Source organism: Aedes aegypti, chromosome 2 (assembly GCF_002204515.2).
Source record: "Aedes aegypti strain LVP_AGWG chromosome 2, AaegL5.0 Primary Assembly, whole genome shotgun sequence".
In the NCBI taxonomy this organism is placed as follows: Eukaryota; Metazoa; Arthropoda; class Insecta; order Diptera; family Culicidae; genus Aedes; species Aedes aegypti.
The window spans coordinates 98,828,108-98,847,796 of NC_035108.1; the positions used below are offsets into that span (position 1 = coordinate 98,828,108).

The 19,689-nt window shown below is 36.0% G+C and overlaps 1 protein-coding gene across 5 annotated transcripts in view; it reads right to left on the reverse strand.

Annotated features, from left to right (window-relative positions):
- Positions 1–1,670: 1,670 nt before the first annotated feature.
- LOC5570741 (ubiquitin-conjugating enzyme E2 W) overlaps positions 1,671–19,689 on the reverse strand; it is a 205,852-nt gene continuing 187,833 nt past the window's right edge. For all 5 annotated transcript variants that reach the window (XM_021841669.1, XM_021841668.1, XM_021841667.1 and 2 more), the window contains 4 exons: positions 16,655–16,757; positions 16,437–16,522; positions 16,185–16,330; positions 1,671–3,478 (listed from right to left, as the gene is read on the reverse strand). In XM_021841669.1, the coding sequence (XP_021697361.1) occupies positions 3,465–3,478; positions 16,185–16,330; positions 16,437–16,522; positions 16,655–16,757 (349 nt within the window). In that variant the 3' untranslated portion in view covers positions 1,671–3,464. The remainder of the gene's footprint in view (positions 3,479–16,184; positions 16,331–16,436; positions 16,523–16,654; positions 16,758–19,689) is intronic.

Below are 19,689 nucleotides of genomic sequence, written 5' to 3' on the forward strand. Positions count from 1 at the left end.
GTTAACTGAATTGTGATATATAAAAAGTGATTCGAATTACGAGTAGTAGTTGGCTAGTAAAAACACACAAGATACAGCAAACACGACACAGTAATGCAAAAATACTGCAAAATCCAAATTTGTCGAAGTATTAAAACGTTGATAGAAAACAAGAGAAGAAATGGTCGAAAACCACAACGACTTAACGAAAACAACATGATATAGCCCCAACTTGTAACCTCTAGGTAGTCCCATACTAGTTGAAATGTAACCACAAAAGATAGAAAATCTCAGTGCGACGAAGAAAAAAAAAACAACAATATCCAAAAGCCACGAACAGCTGATCCGATATTTACTCCAAACCGAACTTTTCAATAATCTTTATGTGTGAGCGTTACTGTCTTTCGATATAGTGGTAAATATACACAAGTTTACATCGTCGATCGAGCGCTAAAAGGTATTGCGAAAACCCAAAATTTCCCCCCCTCTAGCGAAATCAGTTTAGGTGTCGTGTACAACCAAAAATATTCCAAATGTAATAAAAAAGTGCTGTTCGCTTAATTCCTTTCTTTCTCGGAAATTAAAACCCCCACTTTTAGGCTAAATATTAAATCCGTTTGCGATCGGAACGAAACAAGTCAAACCTTTTGTACAGATACTATGGGTCGATTGTATTTTAATGGTAATCTCCGACTAGGCGCTTCAAAATACAACTGAATGAATGAATGAGTTTTGGTTTTTGCGAATTGGATTGCGAGATTGGCGTGCATTGTTTGGTCGATTTTATAGATAAATATAAATTTTTAGTGCTAATCGAAAAATGAGGAGACAACTCGTGATCAGATTTGTATCTGTTTAGTAATGGAAGAAAAACACACTTATTGTATTTGTAGTTTCGTATCTAAGTTATAACGAGATAATGGTTATTTTACGTTTAGCGTTATTTAATGTAGTTAAAACTAGATAAAAGCAAACAGAAATGCAAACGATCGAATATAATAAATGATGATGATATAATAATAATCACGTAGCTGTTGTAATGTAACAATATCACCTAAGAGTACGTTTCATGGTCCTTGAAATAGTGTTCTTTCCTGACCATCATGGTTTCGCATGCGATTTCCAATCGACTTTTTTCAATTTTTGCCGATGAAAGGTTTTTTAATATGCCGCAAGCTTTTTTTGACTACCAAGGCTAACTATCAGTGAAAAAAGATCGGAGGTTCATGCAAGTTTGATAATATGTGTGTTTCAGCTCATCGTGTGACGCACTGAGGGTGCCCCTTCCGACGGGTGTTGAGATCGTGAGATGAATTAGCAACAATCATCAACGACGCGTACAAATTTCAATGACGGCCTACTTCACCTTAATGGAGGAAGTATAATTAGTTGACAGCAGCGCACTCTACCTCCATAGTCGAGGAATGGATGAAGTCTAGGAAACTAGAATTGGCTCGTCACAAAACTGAGGTGGTGGAGATCAATAACCAACAACAAGTCCGAGCAACGGGCTCGTTAGGTGATTGCACCATAGAGTCCAAGCGATCCCTTCGGCATCTTGGGAGTAATGATCGATTTCAAGCTCAGCTTCGCTAGCAACATTGAATATGAAAAGGGCATCTACGGCTAATAATAATTTAACAGTCATAGTAATTTCGAAGAAATCCCATGTGTATTAAAACACCAGCTAATCTTTCAATAACTATATGCATTCACGTTTCTATTGTTCTTCGTTTATAGTAAAATAAAATCTAACCAATTATAAGTAATTATCCATTACATATCATACACATCTCGGTTTCCACCATACACAGTGAACACTATCTTATATCTTTGCGGAAATTCCACATTTCTCTTCTGCGTCTCATCTGCATTGCTACTTTGTAAAACAACAAGTGCGGCGAACACCCCAAACTCAGTTATTTCGCAATGAATCACCACTTTTACTACTAGATCACTCTCACAGATTTTTAGTTTTTAGTTTTTGTTTGTATTCTGGATTTTCTCTGACTGTTGCCTGACTGCCCTGTTGAAGATAGAACCCGAGGCTTGAACACCGTTTTTTTTTGTATCTGGGTTAACTCTAGCTACCAAACGCACGCACATTCACCTATGGGTACCTTCTGGGTACCTTCTCTGTTATGCAATTTTACTTGTTGGATTTTGCTTTTTAATTTTATCAATTGTCTAGTGGTCTACCAATACGTAGGCATTTTTTTTGTTTCGTAGATTATAGATAGGAATCAATTGACAACAAATCATTTCGTTTGTTTTCCTGTTAGATGCTATTATGAGGAAAGGTTCTGTGAGATGTTCAACTAAGAAACTGGCAACACTACATGTATGTAGCATGTTTTCTCACATCATCGTGAACTTGTTATTGCATCACTTTTTCGTTGCACGTGATATTGTATTGAAGCAATGCATGCGGTTTCCAGCATTCTTGGCTAGTCATCTCCAGAAAAGGTGTCTTTGATTGCTGCTACTGTGCATTAACAAAATTGCACATTGTGTGGGAAATTTTCTTCAGCAACATATGGAGTGTTATCACCTTCGATGTTACTTGAGTTGTGGAATAGGGAGTTAAAATTTAGTAATCAAGAAAAGGGCTACCTTAAAACATTCAGGTCAAATTGGCTTTTGCGGTTACTGTGTGCCAAAATAGTTTCATGCATACAAGTTACAATTTAACATATCTCAATAAAACCTTTTTGGTCAAATTTAAATTCATTGATAGAGAAGGAATGTGTTCGTGGTTTTGTTCAGTTGATTTGCGGTAAAGTTGAGTCAAAATTTGCACACTGAAATCAAGTTAAACTATTTCCTATTTAAAATTCTGCTTCTTAATCTCAATCGGAGCAAAGTTTCAACACAAAGTAAAGCCATTGAACTTGATGTATTAAAAAATACTATAACTAATTGGATGAAATAAGTTACAAATTGCTTAAAGTCATTTGCCAAAGGAAAACATCCAAAGATAGTTCTGAATTGAAATTAACTCAACTTTTTGGCTATTGTACTTTTTAACGGGGGCATTTATAGATTTGATCAACTCGAACAAGGGCTTCAAAATTTGCTTTATAACAGTTCCTAGGTTGCAACGCTAGCAAAAAACGTGCAATTTATTCATTGTTTTCTAACTTGTGTGGGAGCTTCGATGAGCAATGAGCAAAAACTTTGCAAATCTTTTTTTATATACTTTTCTACTATGACTTAGTTTGCTTGCTAGTGTTTGTGGGACGAATATTTGTGTTGCTTTTACTCTTTTCTAGCGGTAATTTCTTTTGTTCAACCTTATGGGGTTTGGATTTTTTTTTTTCGGATTATCGCATCTATATTTACTGAACATGGTTTTGTTTCGTTCGGATGTGCTGCGTTGGTTATTGTTGCATCACGTCATAACCAGAACAGGGAACAATTTACATTATTTGTTTCTGTTTGTATTAATTTAAGCTAGGAAACGAACCAACGTGTGTCAACGGGGCCTACACGGAATCATCTGAAAGGAGAAAGGAAATGGATTAGAAAATCTGTTTCGGGAGGCGTAAACAGAATACCCTAGCAGCATCTGATTTTAAATTTCGGCGAGCCTCGTTGGATAAATATGCAAGTCGTGCTGAAAAAATCATCTCTTTGCAACTTGTTGCAAAATAGTTATTTATGCATCAAGTTGCAAAATTATAATTTTTTCAACACGAGACGTACATTTATCCGACGAGGCTTGTCGAGTTGGGTAAATACGACAAGTGCTGGCAAAATCGAGTTGGGCAACGAGCTGCATACAACATGTTTTGCAATAATGGATAATGCCTTTTTGAAATATTCCATGAAAATCCACGTGGGCATCCATGCGTAGTAGCTATTCAGTATTTCTCAATCAAGTAGGCTGTGGAACGACTGTCACAAATTTTCACACTTTCATTGTTGATTCTACTTTCAAATACAAACCAGATAAGCAGGGTTGGGAAAAACCTTGAAATTCACTCTACAGTAGCCAAGCAAAGCAAACCACAGTCAGCGAAGCCTGTGAAACTCACGTCCATCGCTGATGTAGGCAAAAAGCATTGAAAGTAGCAAAACACCCGTTGCTAAGGGCAACCCAAAGTTACTGTAGAAACATGTTCTATTTCCCGCTGCATTTTCCGAATTTAGAGCCTTCAACGACATTAGTGATTTGGTAAATTCATGCACCCAACATAGGTTACTTGATAAGAGTCACGTTTTTAAACTACTGTACTAGGAAGAGTCACGTGAGTTTCTGTGCTACTGTTCGATACTGTTATAAGTGCAAAAAAGTAACACTTTTAAGCACTTATTGTATCGACAGAAAAAGTTATATTGGTCAATTTCTTGATAAACAGTAGGCCGACATATAACCGAATTGCAAATAGTAGTTTACGGAACAAGTTGCTGAATGATGATTTTTACAGCACGAGTCGTGAATTTATCCTACGAGACTTGCCGAGGAGTGCTGTAAAAATCGAGTTCTGCAACAAGTTACGTACAACAATTTTTGCAATTTGGTAGAAGACCATTTGAGGGCATCACAAATCATATTGTGACACATTCACCATAATTTTGCTATTTCTGAAAATTGTTATGTAATGATTCATTACGCAACTCAAAATAGTTGTGTAATTAAAAGGCGATGTGTAATATCCATTTCAGTTGCGTAATGACTACTATCACACTGCATAACTCAGTGCAGGAAAGTAGGCCGTTAAATGACAGATTGGCGTAATGAAAAACAGCCTTACGATTACGATGAGAAATTGCAAAAATAACGATGTTTCATTTTGTTAGGCTATTTTTCATCACTAAAATCTGTCATGAAACGGCCTTCTCATCTTACAGAGTTATGCACTGGCGTAATAGTCATTATGCAACCAAAAACAGTTGAGTAATGAATATTACTCAATGATCTATCATAACGCGACTGTTTGAGTTGCGTAATAAATTGTTACACAACAATTTTCAGAAACTGCAAAATTATGGTGAATACGTCCCGATATGATTTCTGATACCCTCAAGTGAGCTTTCACGAAATGGCAAAAAATGTTGCACGCAACTCGTTGAAGATTTAGTTTTTTACAATAGAGTAAGGTGGGGCAAAAGTTCGACCTTAGTGGTATAATCAAAGTTTCCAGGAAAACAATAGCAGTTAAAACAAAACAAATACCATACAGTGAACCTTCAACATATTGGCTATAATTTTGCTGAATAAACTTGTGTCAAAATATTTACTCATTATTAGTTATAACAGTTTCAAAATTGATTGTCTTATTCGAACTTTTGCCCCACCGGTGGGGCAAGAGTTCGAATCTAGTGTGGGGCAAAAGTTGGCTGGCTAAAACACAAAATATCGATCCTTTTATGACAGGCATGCCTTACACCAGCCGTAAACTAAAGTTTAACGAAAAATACACACTAAATTTTTATCAAAAAATTGCCCAAAACCGAGTTAATTGTAATATACTCAAAAATAGCAGTTTTTCGCAAAACTGAGTGGAAATGTAAAATTTTAGTGACAATTTTCACAATTTAACTAAATTTGAAGATAATATGTGGATTTTAGGCAATTTGCAAATTTTTCCGTGATTTTATACATGGGTCGAACTTTTGTACCGCTGATTCGAACTTTTGCCCCACTATGGGCCAAAAATTGTTTTCAAGCATTTATGCAAAAACTAATACACCTCAAAGCAACCTTATGAAAGGCCTAGAAATGCCCTTACATAAAATATTGAAAAAGATTTTATCTTCAATTGGTTCCATGCAACGAAAGTTTGACCAAAAATTACAATATTCACGTCGAAAAACAACAAATAGCCATAACTTTTCCATATCTCAATCGATTTGTATGATATTTGGAGTGAAAGTCTCTTACTTGAATAGCATTCGTACCACCATGACATTTATAAGATTTGTTTTGAATTGAGCTAGAAATCTTAAAAAGAAACTCTTACCCCACTCGAACTTTTGCTCCATTTTACTCTACTCGTACTGTAAACAACATCATTCAGCAACTTGTTACGTAAACTACTACAACCGTTTTTATGATCCAAATTCATATATACGATTGTTTCAAGGTATCGATATATGCGGCCATTATGTTTAGCTGAGATGCAGACATTGTCCCAGTAGGGACGAAACGCCAAAAGGAATAATAATATGTTCCAAAACTTTGAAGAAACTAAGAAACCCTCTAGAGCTTTCAAGTATGAATTATACATATATTTGACAACACTGTTTCACTAAACAAGTAAAATCTCAGTAAATTGAAACCAACAAGATAGTGAACTTTAATAGACCAATTCAATTGTCTGCGTAGTAGTGCAATGTTGACAAAATTTTCTTTGTTTGCTGTGAGAACTGTCACAACATTGCTTTTGTTTACTGTGAGAAAGCAAACATAAACATAATGGTTGCCGAGCATTAACTTCCTTGTTGGACTGGTGTTGACCGAAAGCTCAAATGACGTCAAACAAACATCGATACATTTTCATTTCGAGGAAGTCGACTTGTGTAAGATTTATCGTGCGTTGGTGTTTTTGACAGTGTACTTGTAGACCTCTATGTCTAACAATGTTGGAGGGGATGGCAAGTACTTGTCAAAAGGTAAGCATTTAGGGCGGAATCAAAAGGTACAACGCAGATTCTGCTCAGAGGATTCGAATACCAGAGTCTATATCTAGCTTTTTACGAGCGCTAATGGCTGCCACAAACAGGCTCGTTTTCTGGTAAGGATTAACCCTCTAATACCCAACCCCGCCTTTAGACGGGGTACACTTTGGAATTTTGTGTATTTTTTCGTAGCTCGGAAATCAAAATGATTTTATTTTTGGCTTATACCTTGACTCATAACACGCATATAAGAAAAGTTTTTTATGACTTTTGAAACTTTTTTGTATTTTTAGAAATTGTTTGAAAAATTGCATTCTTATATAACCTACAAATGCCTGGGCTTCATTTAAAGTGTAATATAAAAAATCGTACCTTTTATATTTTTCTACGATTAACCTATCACAAACGAAGAGCCTGGTGGTATTAAAATCATTTCAAACCTGTTTTTCCGTTAGTTACACGGAAAATAAAATACGCTCCGAAAAAAAAATAAAAAATTAATATTTTTAAAAATACCGTAACAATTTAAATTTTTATTATTGCCAAAAATCAACAACTAGAAAAGGCTTCAAGAAAAAATGAAAAAAGCTAGGGATGTTCAAAAATAAAAATTATAAAAATCAAAAACCAAAATTTAAAAATTTGCGAATAAAAATAAATAAATGCCCAAAACGTGTTTAGAACGATTTTAGATAACGAAAAATAATACTTAAATCGAAAATAAAAATTTGGGTATTAGAGGGTTAAACGATTTGACGTTTAGCTTGGGTCCGTTCAATAGAAAACGACCCAAGCCAAACGTCAAATCGGCATGTCCCTACTAGAAAGCGAGCCTGTTTGTGGCAGCCATTAGCGCTTTTAAAAACCTGGATACAGAGAGTTGCGCGAAGAGACTTCTTTGAATGGTTGTTCTTCTTCGTCTTCGAAAACAGCCCCTATCTGTTTTGCTGCTCTGCTCGATAGGTAGACGGTTTGACAGTTCGATTGGTTTCACTCTTTGCGTAACTCTCCATTCATAGACTCTGACGAATACGTAAACGAGGATGACAAGAGTTCACATTGAACATTTGGCAGTTCAACAGCCGACGAAATAGGTTGAAAATTCTGGTGTTTAGTATGTCAACTTGGTATGATTTTACTTAATTAACCGACTTTTTCACCTATTTAGTAGGATCAAGTTGGCACACCCTATTTAATCGGGTGATATTCGATATATCCCTGTGCTAAACTTCCATAAGCGTTGGTGCAACAATCGACCGATTTATCAACCTATTTAGCCGGCTTTTGAATAGGGCGATATTCAAAACTGAAAAGGCAATAGATGGCTCTTTTCAGTGGTAGTAAAAACAAAATCCTGAAACAAAGAAAGCACCACGGAAGATGAACTAAACACAAAAAGTTATGTATTCACTTTACACTTGATTTCTTATCACTACTTTTTTGATCCAGTTTTCTAATTAAAAGTAATTTACGTTTTTAATTATTTTCCATACGTTTTGACAGTTCTTTGACTACCATTCTTCCATGCCCTTGTGTTGAAAGTTTGAGAAATTTGATAATCCAGCGTAGCGCGATCAGTGGGTGGAATACAAACAACAGTGTCATCGCTCGGCGGCCAGTGAAAGAAACTGAATGTTCGAAAGGTTGTTGCCTGTACTTTTTGCCGCTGGCACCAACTGTTAGCGTTTAAGAACGAAATAAACAGTCGTTACCATATTGTCAGATGCTTAATGGGAGCTAATCAAGATAGCTGGCAACTCTGTTTGAGTAGATATAAGTTTATTGCAATCGATCTGAAACCTCTACAAAATGGCCAATACGAAAGTTTGAGAAAGTCTGTGTGTCTGTGGATAAATTAATCGATTAAACATCTACCATAGGACAGGCCTGGATGGAATTTCCGCTTGTTTTATGTGGCATAATTTTCATCTAGTCCAGTTGGACTAAACACCGATAAAAGATTAACCTCGAATGATGAAATTATAGTTATACACACAAAAAAATCTTAGATTTACGCGTCACGTATTTTTTTAGTACAATCATGTAATGCCATTTGTAATGTAGTATTCAATGATTAGTCGTACAAACACAGCTTTTGTATCAAACATTGCTCACAAAATCCTTAATATTGAAGGCAACTCGTGTTTTTTCAATGAATGCACGCTACAAATTCAATCATAAATAATATACATGAAATGACCAAGCCATCGATTTATTTTTGACATTACTTTTGACAGAATATTCAGCGTATAATCGTGTTAACAGAGCATTCTCGTTTACAATTTCATTTCAATATGCAAGATCGCATGCAATGTTTTCTAATGTTGGATGCAAGAACATGGAATGTTTCAGTTTAACATAAGATTGCAAGCATTCCTGAATGCAATGAGGCAGTTTTCATTTTTATCGTTCACTTTTCTCGCCTTACTTTTCAATAGGATCTATCTAACATTGAGAGGCTCTCTTTCTTTACTATTTCTTTAATCAACAACTAAGCCACATTAACTTCGTCTGTTGCTATTTTTGAATGAAACGCTAGTCTAGGACATTGGGCCGTATGAATAAAATGTAGTAAAGTTGAGTTTACTACACTCTCGGTAGTAAACGCTATATGTGGAACACGAGTGGAACATGTTTGGGTCATTTTCCTTTCTACACCTTTCGAACATACTACAAACAACGCATGAATAAAGGTAGAAAAATGTAGTTGGAATCAGATTGTTGTAAATTATTTCTGTCAAATGTACTAGTAATGCGGTGGAGTGTACCGTAAACATAGTAATTTGGTCTGAATTTCCATGGTAGTTTTAAGAATGGGCGTAGTCAGCTAAAATAGTTATTCTTACCACAGAATTTTTTCCCGTGTAGCTTCAGAGGTTGCTACACATGCTTTGAGATTGCGGAATTGAATGGCATAATTTACTTTTGAGTAAAAATCATGGGAAAACGATATGAGTTTTGATATTTCGGAAGGTATTTTGAGTTTTGTTTAGGAATTCTAAGGTTACGAAAACATTCGCCCTGCCAATTCTGAGATTCCGGTAAGATTACCGGCAGTAGCAATTTGTAATATACGTGTGAATTCTGGCATTACTATAATTATGTTATTTTCTAGGACTTTTAGAATGTCGGTAGGAATTCAGATGTTTATAATGTAATTCTGAATTTAACGTGTAAATTCTGACATCTGAGATTCTCAGATTTTTTTTTTTTGGAATTCCGGAATTCCTGTAGGAACTTTGGGATTCCGATAGGGATGTCGGATTTTTCATGATAATTCTGGAAGTTTAAATACCATTCTAGGAATATGGCGGAAATATTAGAAATCTGGTAAAAACTTTAGAATTGGGGTGGGAATGGGATTCCGGATATTAATCTCTTAGAATTCTGTGGGTATCTTTGAGCGGTATTTCTGTAAGAATCTATGAGATTGCGGGGGGATTCCTGCGAATTATTGTGTGATTATTTGTAATTCTGAAAATTAATCTTTGTAATTATTGTAAAACCTTTAAGATTCCGTTGATCTCCAGTTCCGTTGGAATTTCAAAGCAAAGCTTTAATATAAACCTTTTGAATGTCGGTAAATATTTTATAGATTTCAATGGGATTTTTTGTGAAATCGATATGAATTTCAATAATTTCAAAGGGAACCCTGGTGTTTTAGGGGAGATCCTCATTGAATTCTAACGACTACCAATAGAATCACGACAATTCCCATAAAAATCTCTACATTCTGAGTTCTACAAATTCCATGGATACTATCAGAAACCCCACCAAAATAAAGAGAATATCACAGAAACACTTAGAACTTCCGGGATTCAACATGCTGTTAAGAAAACACACGGGGAGCATCAAAATTCTACCGCAGTTTCACCAGAATCTCAGTACTGGTGCTAGAAAATATGTGGTTCTCAATTTGATAGCCGTAGTCTCAAGATCTCTTCATAGATGTTAAGCTAATGTTTGAAAAATCATTAATCACTGGCGTTGGCGAAGACCGAAAACCACTCAGAAAATTCTTTGATGCACCGTCATCATAAAATCATAGACATAAAGAGAATACCAGACTAGCAAAATTACACTACAAATCTTGTCAAATTACAGCACCTTCATGATTTTGTGCAAATTGTCGCGTAATCGATTAGATTGCATGCATTTCCTTCATATGCATGATTGCTTTAATTTTAAGCGTCACTCTGAATAGATTGTTCTTTACGTGCAGAATCACTCTGCACTCTGAATGGAATTACTACATGTAGAATCTACTCAAAAGCAAAATCCACAAAGTTTACTACACTTTTGGAATGAATAAAAAACTTTTCGAACATGTAGTACTTACTACTTTCGAACATGAGCAGTGACTGAAGCTGCACGTTAAGAAAATTCCATTCAGAGTGCAGAGTGATTCTGCACGTAAAGAACAATCTATTCAGAGTGACGCTTAAAATTAATACAATCATGCATATGAAGAAAATGCATGGAATCTAATCGATTACGCGACAATTTGCACAAATCATGAAGGTGCTGTTAGGGCCCATTCACAAATTTCATAACGCTAGAGGGGGTGGGTGGGTGTCCTGAAAATGTTACGGCCCATACAAAAATTGAATAATGTTCATACAAAAAGCGTTACAAAGGGGTTGGTTGGTGTCCAAAATGGTCAATTTTAGCGTTATGAAATAAATGAATGAGCCCTTATTTGACAAGATTTGTAGTGTAATTTTGCGATTAGTCTGGTATTCTCTCTATGTCTATGATTTTATGATGATGGTACATCAAAGAATTTTCTGGGTGGTTTTCGGCCTTCGCCAACGCCGATGATTTTTTAAATACTAGCTTAACATTTATGAAGAGATCTTGAGATTACAGCTATCAAATTAGGAACCACATATTTTCTAGCACCAGTACTGAGATTCTGGTGAAACTGCGGTAGAATTTTGATGCTCCCCGTGTGTTTTCTTAACAGCATGTTGAATTCCGATGTTCTAAGTGTTTCTGTGATATTCTCGTTATTTTGGTGGGGTTTCTGATAGTATCCTTGGAATGTCTAGAACTTAGAATGTAGAGATTTTTATGAGAATTGTATTGATTCCATTGGTAGTCGTTAGAATTCAATGAGGATCTCCCCTAAAACACCAAGGTTCCCTTTGAAATTATTAAAATTCTTAACGATTCCACAAAAAATCCCATTGAAATCTATAAAATATTTACCGACATTCAAAACGTTTATATTAAAGCTTTACTTTGAAATTCCAACGGAACTGGAGATCAACGGAATCTTAAAGGTTTTTACAATAATTACAAAGATTGATTTTCGGAATTACAAATAATCACACAATAATTCGCAGGAATCCCACCGCAATCTCATAGATTCTTACAGAAATATCGTCTCAAAGATACCCACAGAATTCCAAGAGATTAATATTCGGAATCCCATTCCCACCCCAATTCTAGAGTTTTTACCAGATTCCTAATATTTCCGCAATATTCCTAGAATGGTATTTAAATTTTCAGAATTATCATAAAAAATCCGACATCCCTATCGGAATCTCAAAGTTCCTACAGGAATTCCGGAATTCAAAAGGAAATCTGAGATGTCAGAATTTACACGTAAGATTCAGAATTACTTTATCAATATCTGAATTCCTACCGACATCCTAAAATTCTTAGAAAATAACATAATTATCGTAATGCCAGAATTCACACGGATATTACAAATTGCTACTGTCGGTAATCTTACCGGAATCTCAGAATTGGCGGAGCGAAAGTTTTCGTAACCTCAGAATTCCTTTGCAAAACTCAAAATACCTTCCGATATATCAAAACTCATATCGTTTTCCCATGATTTTTACTCAAAAGTAAATTATTCAATTCAATTCCGCAAACTCAAAGCATGTGTAGCAACCTTTGAAGCTAACTACCAATAGCTTTGTAGTAAATGCTACCTTTATTCATAGCAATGCGTTGTTTGTAGTATGTTCGAAAGGTGTAGAAAGGAAAATGACACAAACATGTTCCACTCGTGTTCCACATATAGCGTTTACTACCGAGAATGTAGTAAACTCAACTTTACTACATTTTATTCATACGGCCCATTGTCTTTCGGGGGACGGACCTGGTGTAGTGGTTAGAACACTCGCCTCTCACGCCGAGGACCTGGGATCGAATCCCATCCCCGACATAGTCACTTATGACGTAAAAAGTTATAGTGACGACTTCCTTCGGAAGGGAAGTAAAGCCGTTGGTCCCGAGATGAACTAGCCCAGGGCTAAAAATCTCGTTAATAAAGTCAAATCAATCAACCATTGTCTTTCGATCTATAGTGAAAAACTTCCCAAAAGCTTTACTATTGCACTGTTATAATGGAAAGAGAGCGAGAGAGGAGAGAATCTCTTGAAGTAACTGACACTCAGAACTACCCGAAAACGAAGAGCGTCCATCCACCACAAAATTCGTTTACAAACTGATCGCAATTTCAGACAGATCAGACCAATCATTTCATTCTCGAACTGTGAAACCCATATGGTCTTATCCACTGGTGTACTAAACTGACTCGGTCGAAGAATGGATTATTAAAATAACCAAAACGGCCGCTATGGAAAGCATAGATAGCGCCACCGTAGCCTTGTGTATTTGACAGAACAGCAATGCTGTCACAATGTTAAATCCCATATACAGTGGTGCCTTTGTTTTGATGCGGTGAGCACTGACAAAAACTACCTTCAATGATCCATTTAGTACACCGGTGGATTAGACCATTACATGCCCCACACTTTCGAACACAATACAAATGAAACCAAAGCCGAAGATAGGCTTTCGCTATTGAAACGTCAAATAAAAGCTTAGTACGAATAGACTTGTGCGCAATGAAACGAGCATACACGGAGATAATTTATCTCAAATTTTGTAACGCACGTTCCATTTATCACATCTCTCTTATATGCTGTGTAGGATTCCTTCAGGGGTTCCGTTCATCCAGGAATAACTACAGGCACAGACAAACAGACGTAACACTGTTATTATTCTCATCGCACAGCAGAATAGCGCCCAATTCTAACAATTGGTAGTTGGCCGACGGGCCACTCGTGGCGCTTGTATCGCTTTTGTTCGAGTTTGACGTTTGTTCACTACCGCCACCTAGTTCACGGTTGGCCAAATGAAGTATTTTTAGCATTGGGCGTAAATGTTTGCGTGACTATGTTTTAAATTGATAATTGTTCTAGCTGTTACGTCTGTTCGACTGTGCTACAGGAATTGGTCACCGTGAACATCTTCTCAATTACGTAAAATGGCTCACCGGCTCACTAAGAATGGCTTTTCTGGTATTAAGTATAACTACAGGGATTCCTTCAGGAGTTTCATGTAGAGTTACCCCAGGAGTTTCATCTGGAAATCTTGCACGATTTCGATCTGAAATGCCTCACGAGTTTGAATTGTAATCTCGAAATTTCTACTGAAATATCTCCACAAGCTCCTTCTGGAAGCTCTTGCTAAAGTTCAATAATTCCATGTGGAGTTTTTTCAGACATTTTGAAATTTCTCCAGGAGTTCGATCTGCATTTTTACGTAGAATGGGTTTCTGGTTTCCCCAGAAGTTCTATCTTGAGTTTCTCTACACATTTATTCAGCAAGCCCCTCAGAAGTTTCTTTTGCAATCTCTCAAGAGGCTCTTCCAAAATTCCTCCAGGAGTTCAATCTTGAATTTCTAGATCAGTTCGTTTTAAAATTCCTTCTAGAGTTTCTTCAGGAGCTCATCCCGGAATCTTGGAATTCCTTCAGTAGTATCATTTTTTTTAATTTCTCCAGGAGTTCAATCTAAAAATATTCTCGAAGTTGGGGAAGTTTGAGTGATTTTAAGCGATATCAGAATTTTATAACTAGTGAAAGTCATTTGTATGTCAATGTTTGAAAAGCAAAGCTATTGAAAGCATGATTTATTTGATTGTCATGTAACCATAAAATTTTATTATTCAAACTGCTATTTAATCCAGTTTATTGTACAAACTATCACATACAGTCAGTGACAAAAATGTGTAATCCGATAATGTTTTCTCATAAAAAATGCTCAAATTTGGGAACCTGTACACGCTTCGGGTAGTCCGAATTGGATTATATTTGGATGACGAATGACAAATAACTTGGAAGTGTAGTAGATATCATATTTTAAATAGTTTCAGAGTTAACTGCCCGATGTAATCCGCGATGTAGCAGAAGATGATAAACAAGCTCTCATGATGTATTGCTGATCATGATCTGTAATAAGAGCGAATAATTTTCTCAGGATCCAATCCTTGCTTATGGTGCAACTAATTTGTTTTGTTTTTCTATGCTTTTCAGGACATATTCCTTCGGTGACCCATACTGCTCCTATCGACCCTCATTACTTCAGAAATTCCACCTGGAGTTTCATCTGGAACCTTTCCTTCAGAAGGTTGAACTGGATTTTTTTCCGGGGGTTTCAAATGAAAGGCCTACAGGATTACTCAAACTTTTTCAGCCATTTCCCTCCAAGCGTTTTCTTATCAACAATTCTTCTATGCAAATTGCAGGGAATTGTTTTTTAAGGATCCTTTTTTATATCTCTTTATTATTTTACCAGAGATTTCTTTTCTATGATATCTTCTTGAAATTTCTATATGATGGACCTCTATATTATTCCTAGAGATATTCCGAAAAAATCTTCAAGTACCGCTCCAAGAATTTGTCCATAATTTTCAGTGACTTTCTTTTCAAACTTGACTTCCAAGCAAAATATGTTGTAATATTAATTATATCCAGTTTTTCGGCTCCGTTATGCTTTTTGGCGCTTGATCAAGAAAAAAAACCATAACAAATCCATATAGATTGAAGAACAGAGTACAAAAACCCGCTAGCTAATCAGTTCATTAACTGTTACTTGGGACCCACTGACTGCATAGATTGCTAAACCTCTCTCCAATAAATCTTGGACAGCCCTTAATGTGATGGGCTCTTTCGATGAAAATTAAGCTAAGTAGCCCGTCATTCGTTTTGGCAACAATGATGACTTTTCAGGTTGGATTTCAAAGTGATAAAACTCAGCCTTGATAGTTTGTATTGACTTGAAAAAGTATCATTGTACTCGCTAACATGCATAAAGTATGCTGATACATTTTCAGATGTGTCAGTGCAAAACCAACTGATTTTCTTTGATTCGAAATCGTGAGATGGATTAGCAACAATCATCAACGACGCGTACAAATTTCAATGACGGCCTACTTCGCCTTAAACAGTGTTGCCATCAAAATTCAGAATTTAAAATCTCAAACGGCTTTTTTAAAGTTCTCAAACCATGCTGGCACTCAACTTTGCCGAATATCTTATGTTCGTATTAGGCGTTGCTTTTTCCCAAACCATGTTTTCATTTTCTCACAACCGATTCTTCTGACGACCCCCTAAAACGATCGTAAAAAGAAAACAGAGTGTGATAATGATATTACCACTCAATGGAGCCGCATGGTGCTCCGCATGCTGGCTCATTTCCAATGCAATCGCACCTACTTGATCACCCCCGATAGGTAGGCAACCAACCCACCGCGCACACATTCGCAATCGCAACTCACCATGATACCACCACTTGGTTTTCTTCGGGTTCTTATTGCAGGTTTTCACGTAGATGCCGTTGTCCGGTGGACGTCGCTTCTCCCGACAGCTGCTCAACATCGACGATATACTGAGACACACGGATTGCACCGATAACGCGGGTGACCTGTAACGGAGAACGGAGGTCAGGTAACTATCAACAAATTGAGCACTTGGAAGTGATTAGAGCTGATACGAGGAAGCGAATCGCTGCTTTCGAAAGCGGTACCTACCAGTCATCTGTCAGGATCGAGAGGCAGATGTGACCGTTTGAGTAGACGTGCGGATGCACGGGAATATTGGAACCTATGAACGTGACCTGAATCAAGAAGGAAGCGAAGCGTTTATGATTAATTATTCATTTCGTATGTCCGTCATTAGATTGCAATCTTGCCACGCAAAATTATACGGAATCAATAAAACGATAGATGAGGGTATCAGTTGCACATACCTCAGGCGAGTCGAATGGGTACTTATTGTTAAATTTGAATAACAGCTGGAAATGTTCACCCTCGTACAGGGTACCTTCGACGCCGTCGATGTTTATAATCCACCTGGAAAGAAAAAGGAAAGGAAATAGTAGATGATTAATATTTACTGCATCGATTATCGACGAAAGAGGAATACGGTTCAAGTAACAAAAGAATGTTTTAACATACAATCATCAATATCTTTCTTACATTTCTTATGATTAGATACGAATTTTTGAAGAATCCTCCTAAATAATTTTAAAACAAGTTCAAAAGATAGAAACGGAAAGATTATTTGTTAATGTATTCGTTAATTCCGTAAGACAATTTTCGGGGTGTTTCAACCCCACGTCCCCCATAACAAGATTTGAATCCTTTTTTTAAGATTTTGAAAATGAAAAATAAATTATATGGCGCGTAAGAAATCTCAGATCCCCCCTTCCACCATAAACCATTACTTAATTAATGGATGGCCCTAAAAGTGATTTTATGCTCAATTCAAGTTCAACACTGATAATTTCAAAAAAAAATCTTTCAATATAAGGTACCGTGGGGCAAGTGGGTAATAGAATTCGCATAGTTGAGATTCTTCCAATTCTAGAGACATTAAATTGAAACAAATGAGGTTGTGTATATTTCTTAGCTTGACTCCCACCATATATAAGCAGCATGCTGAAATTGATTTTTATGAAAAATTAAAGAAAAAATACAGAAAAAGTTTTTGAAAAATGTCTCCTTACTTTTCACTTCCCCCAAAAGTGGGGCAAGTGAAAAGTTTACCGTTTTGAACAATAAATTCAAAAACAAACAGTTATATTCACGATTTCTATTAGCTTTAACACTTGTTTAGACTACCCAATAAACAATAACATAAGTAACATGTAAACAAAGAAAATGTTATTCTTTTCACTTCAATTTTCTTCTGTTCAGTTATGTTAGTTGAAATGATTCGACAACATTATAACTGCAACATTTCCAATGTTAGTTCTTACATTATAGGACAGCAATTGCATTTCTGCTCTGTAGAATTTCCACCGCTCGTTATTTGTTTTTGAGAAAGTCGGATATGACGTCGGATAACTCTTCGGGAGAAATCAAACGGAATCCTTCAATAACGTATTTAGGGTCTTTTTTATGTGGATAGACCAATACCCCATTTTTATGTTTTGAACTAGCTTTACATAGACATTCCATGAGATTTCCGTGTGTTCTCTAATATTGCAACTTTTCAGTCAACGTCTTCCTTTTAATTGGCTGCCCGAAGTAGACATATTGATATTGTAATGTTTGGCAACATCTTTTAGAGAAGTTCTATGATTTCTAATAGCTTTTAACGCTTGAGTATAGTGTTTCTTGAATTATCAGCACGTTATGGTTTTCTATGATAATTCCGAACCATGTTTATTTATGGCTACTTCAATCTCTAATGATAAACTTTTCACTTGCCCCACCTGATAAGAAAATTGACGGTGTTTAAATTTAGTTATTTTTAGGTCTACGTCGAATTAATTCTAAAACTTTTTTTATTGCAGTTTGAAACTGTCACAGAGGACAACTAAGAAGTGGTACAAGAAATTATTTTCCGCAACTTTTTTCCACTGAAAATATTAAAATAAGATTGTACGCCGCCAACTTGCTACGGAGTAACAGTTGACAGGTTAACAATTTTTCACTCTATTATGCAATAATGGCTAAAAAATCTCAGAAATCTCTTACCTATCGTAATGTTCTCAATGACCTCAAAGGTCTACGCATGAGTTTAAAACGTTAATTCACATATTCAGTAAAATATATCAATTGTTTTCACTTACCCCATTTACCCACTTGCCCCGCGGTACCTTATGCTAAAAAAAATCCTGTTGGTATTGCTCAGGAAGTTCTGTAGAGATTCTTAAAGGATGCGCAGGAAAAATATACTGGACTTGTTACTTGTGTAAATTCTGATTGTAGGAATTCCTGGAATATTTTTTGGGAGAATCTTCAGAAAAACATGTGGTTTTTAAATATTTTAATGAAATTATGAACCAAGCTTGGAATATACATAATCTACACTGCTGTTATACGCATAATTGTCCCATGTTCCAAAATATGCAATCGAGAAAAACGCGTTTAAAGATTTTAACACATTTAGGCCTCGTATTGACCAGGTGTGTGGTAAATTTTATTAAAATCTTCACAATAGTATAAAGAATAGCGTGTTAATTAGAGTCAAGAGTTTGTATTATGGATATAAATTAAATTTAGCTACGAAATTCAAAGTGGGACTGTTATGCCTAGAAATGCGGTTTTTTTTTTGTGCATTTCTACGCATAACAGTCCCACTGACAGTAGTGACCAATTATGTGCTAAGCATACTGCTGTAGATGACCGTTCTTACGTATAGATTACACCAAATGTAGAGGCCGTATATCCGTAAGACTATGTTAAAACACCTAATGAAGGCTCAAGTGGAGCCACGTGTGGGGAAGTGAAAAAAAAAGATTTTATAGTTTGGGATGGAAAGCAAAGTTTTCTGTGTGTATGATAATGAGAAAATGTATGAGTTAGTGAAAAAAAGAGTGAAGAAATATAAAAGAATTTATAAGATGTAATAAATTTCTAAATCGACTCTTCAAGTTGCAGGCTTGATAGAAACTCATCTGCGTATTCAAGGTCATTCTGCGAAGCAAATATTTAACATAAAATTCACGACACAAATCTTCACACGATTTGACATTTTTTTGTACTTTGTTTGCAATACATATCATGATATTTGATACATCGTTTCAGTTTTAGAACCACCACCATATTTGCAATTTGCACCAAAGAGCCAACTATGCGGAATAACCCAGTATGTGGCCAGGTCATCCTATTCTTCTTTTGACTTGACTTTGACTTCTTCTTGACTTCATCAGGTTTGGTATGTCGCAAGATAAGTCTCAAGACCGCCAATTATCCAATTCCTCTGGGGAACAGAATATCCAAAACAACCTGGCATGTAATCAAGTCATCCAGGAACCTTTGAATTACCCTTCTT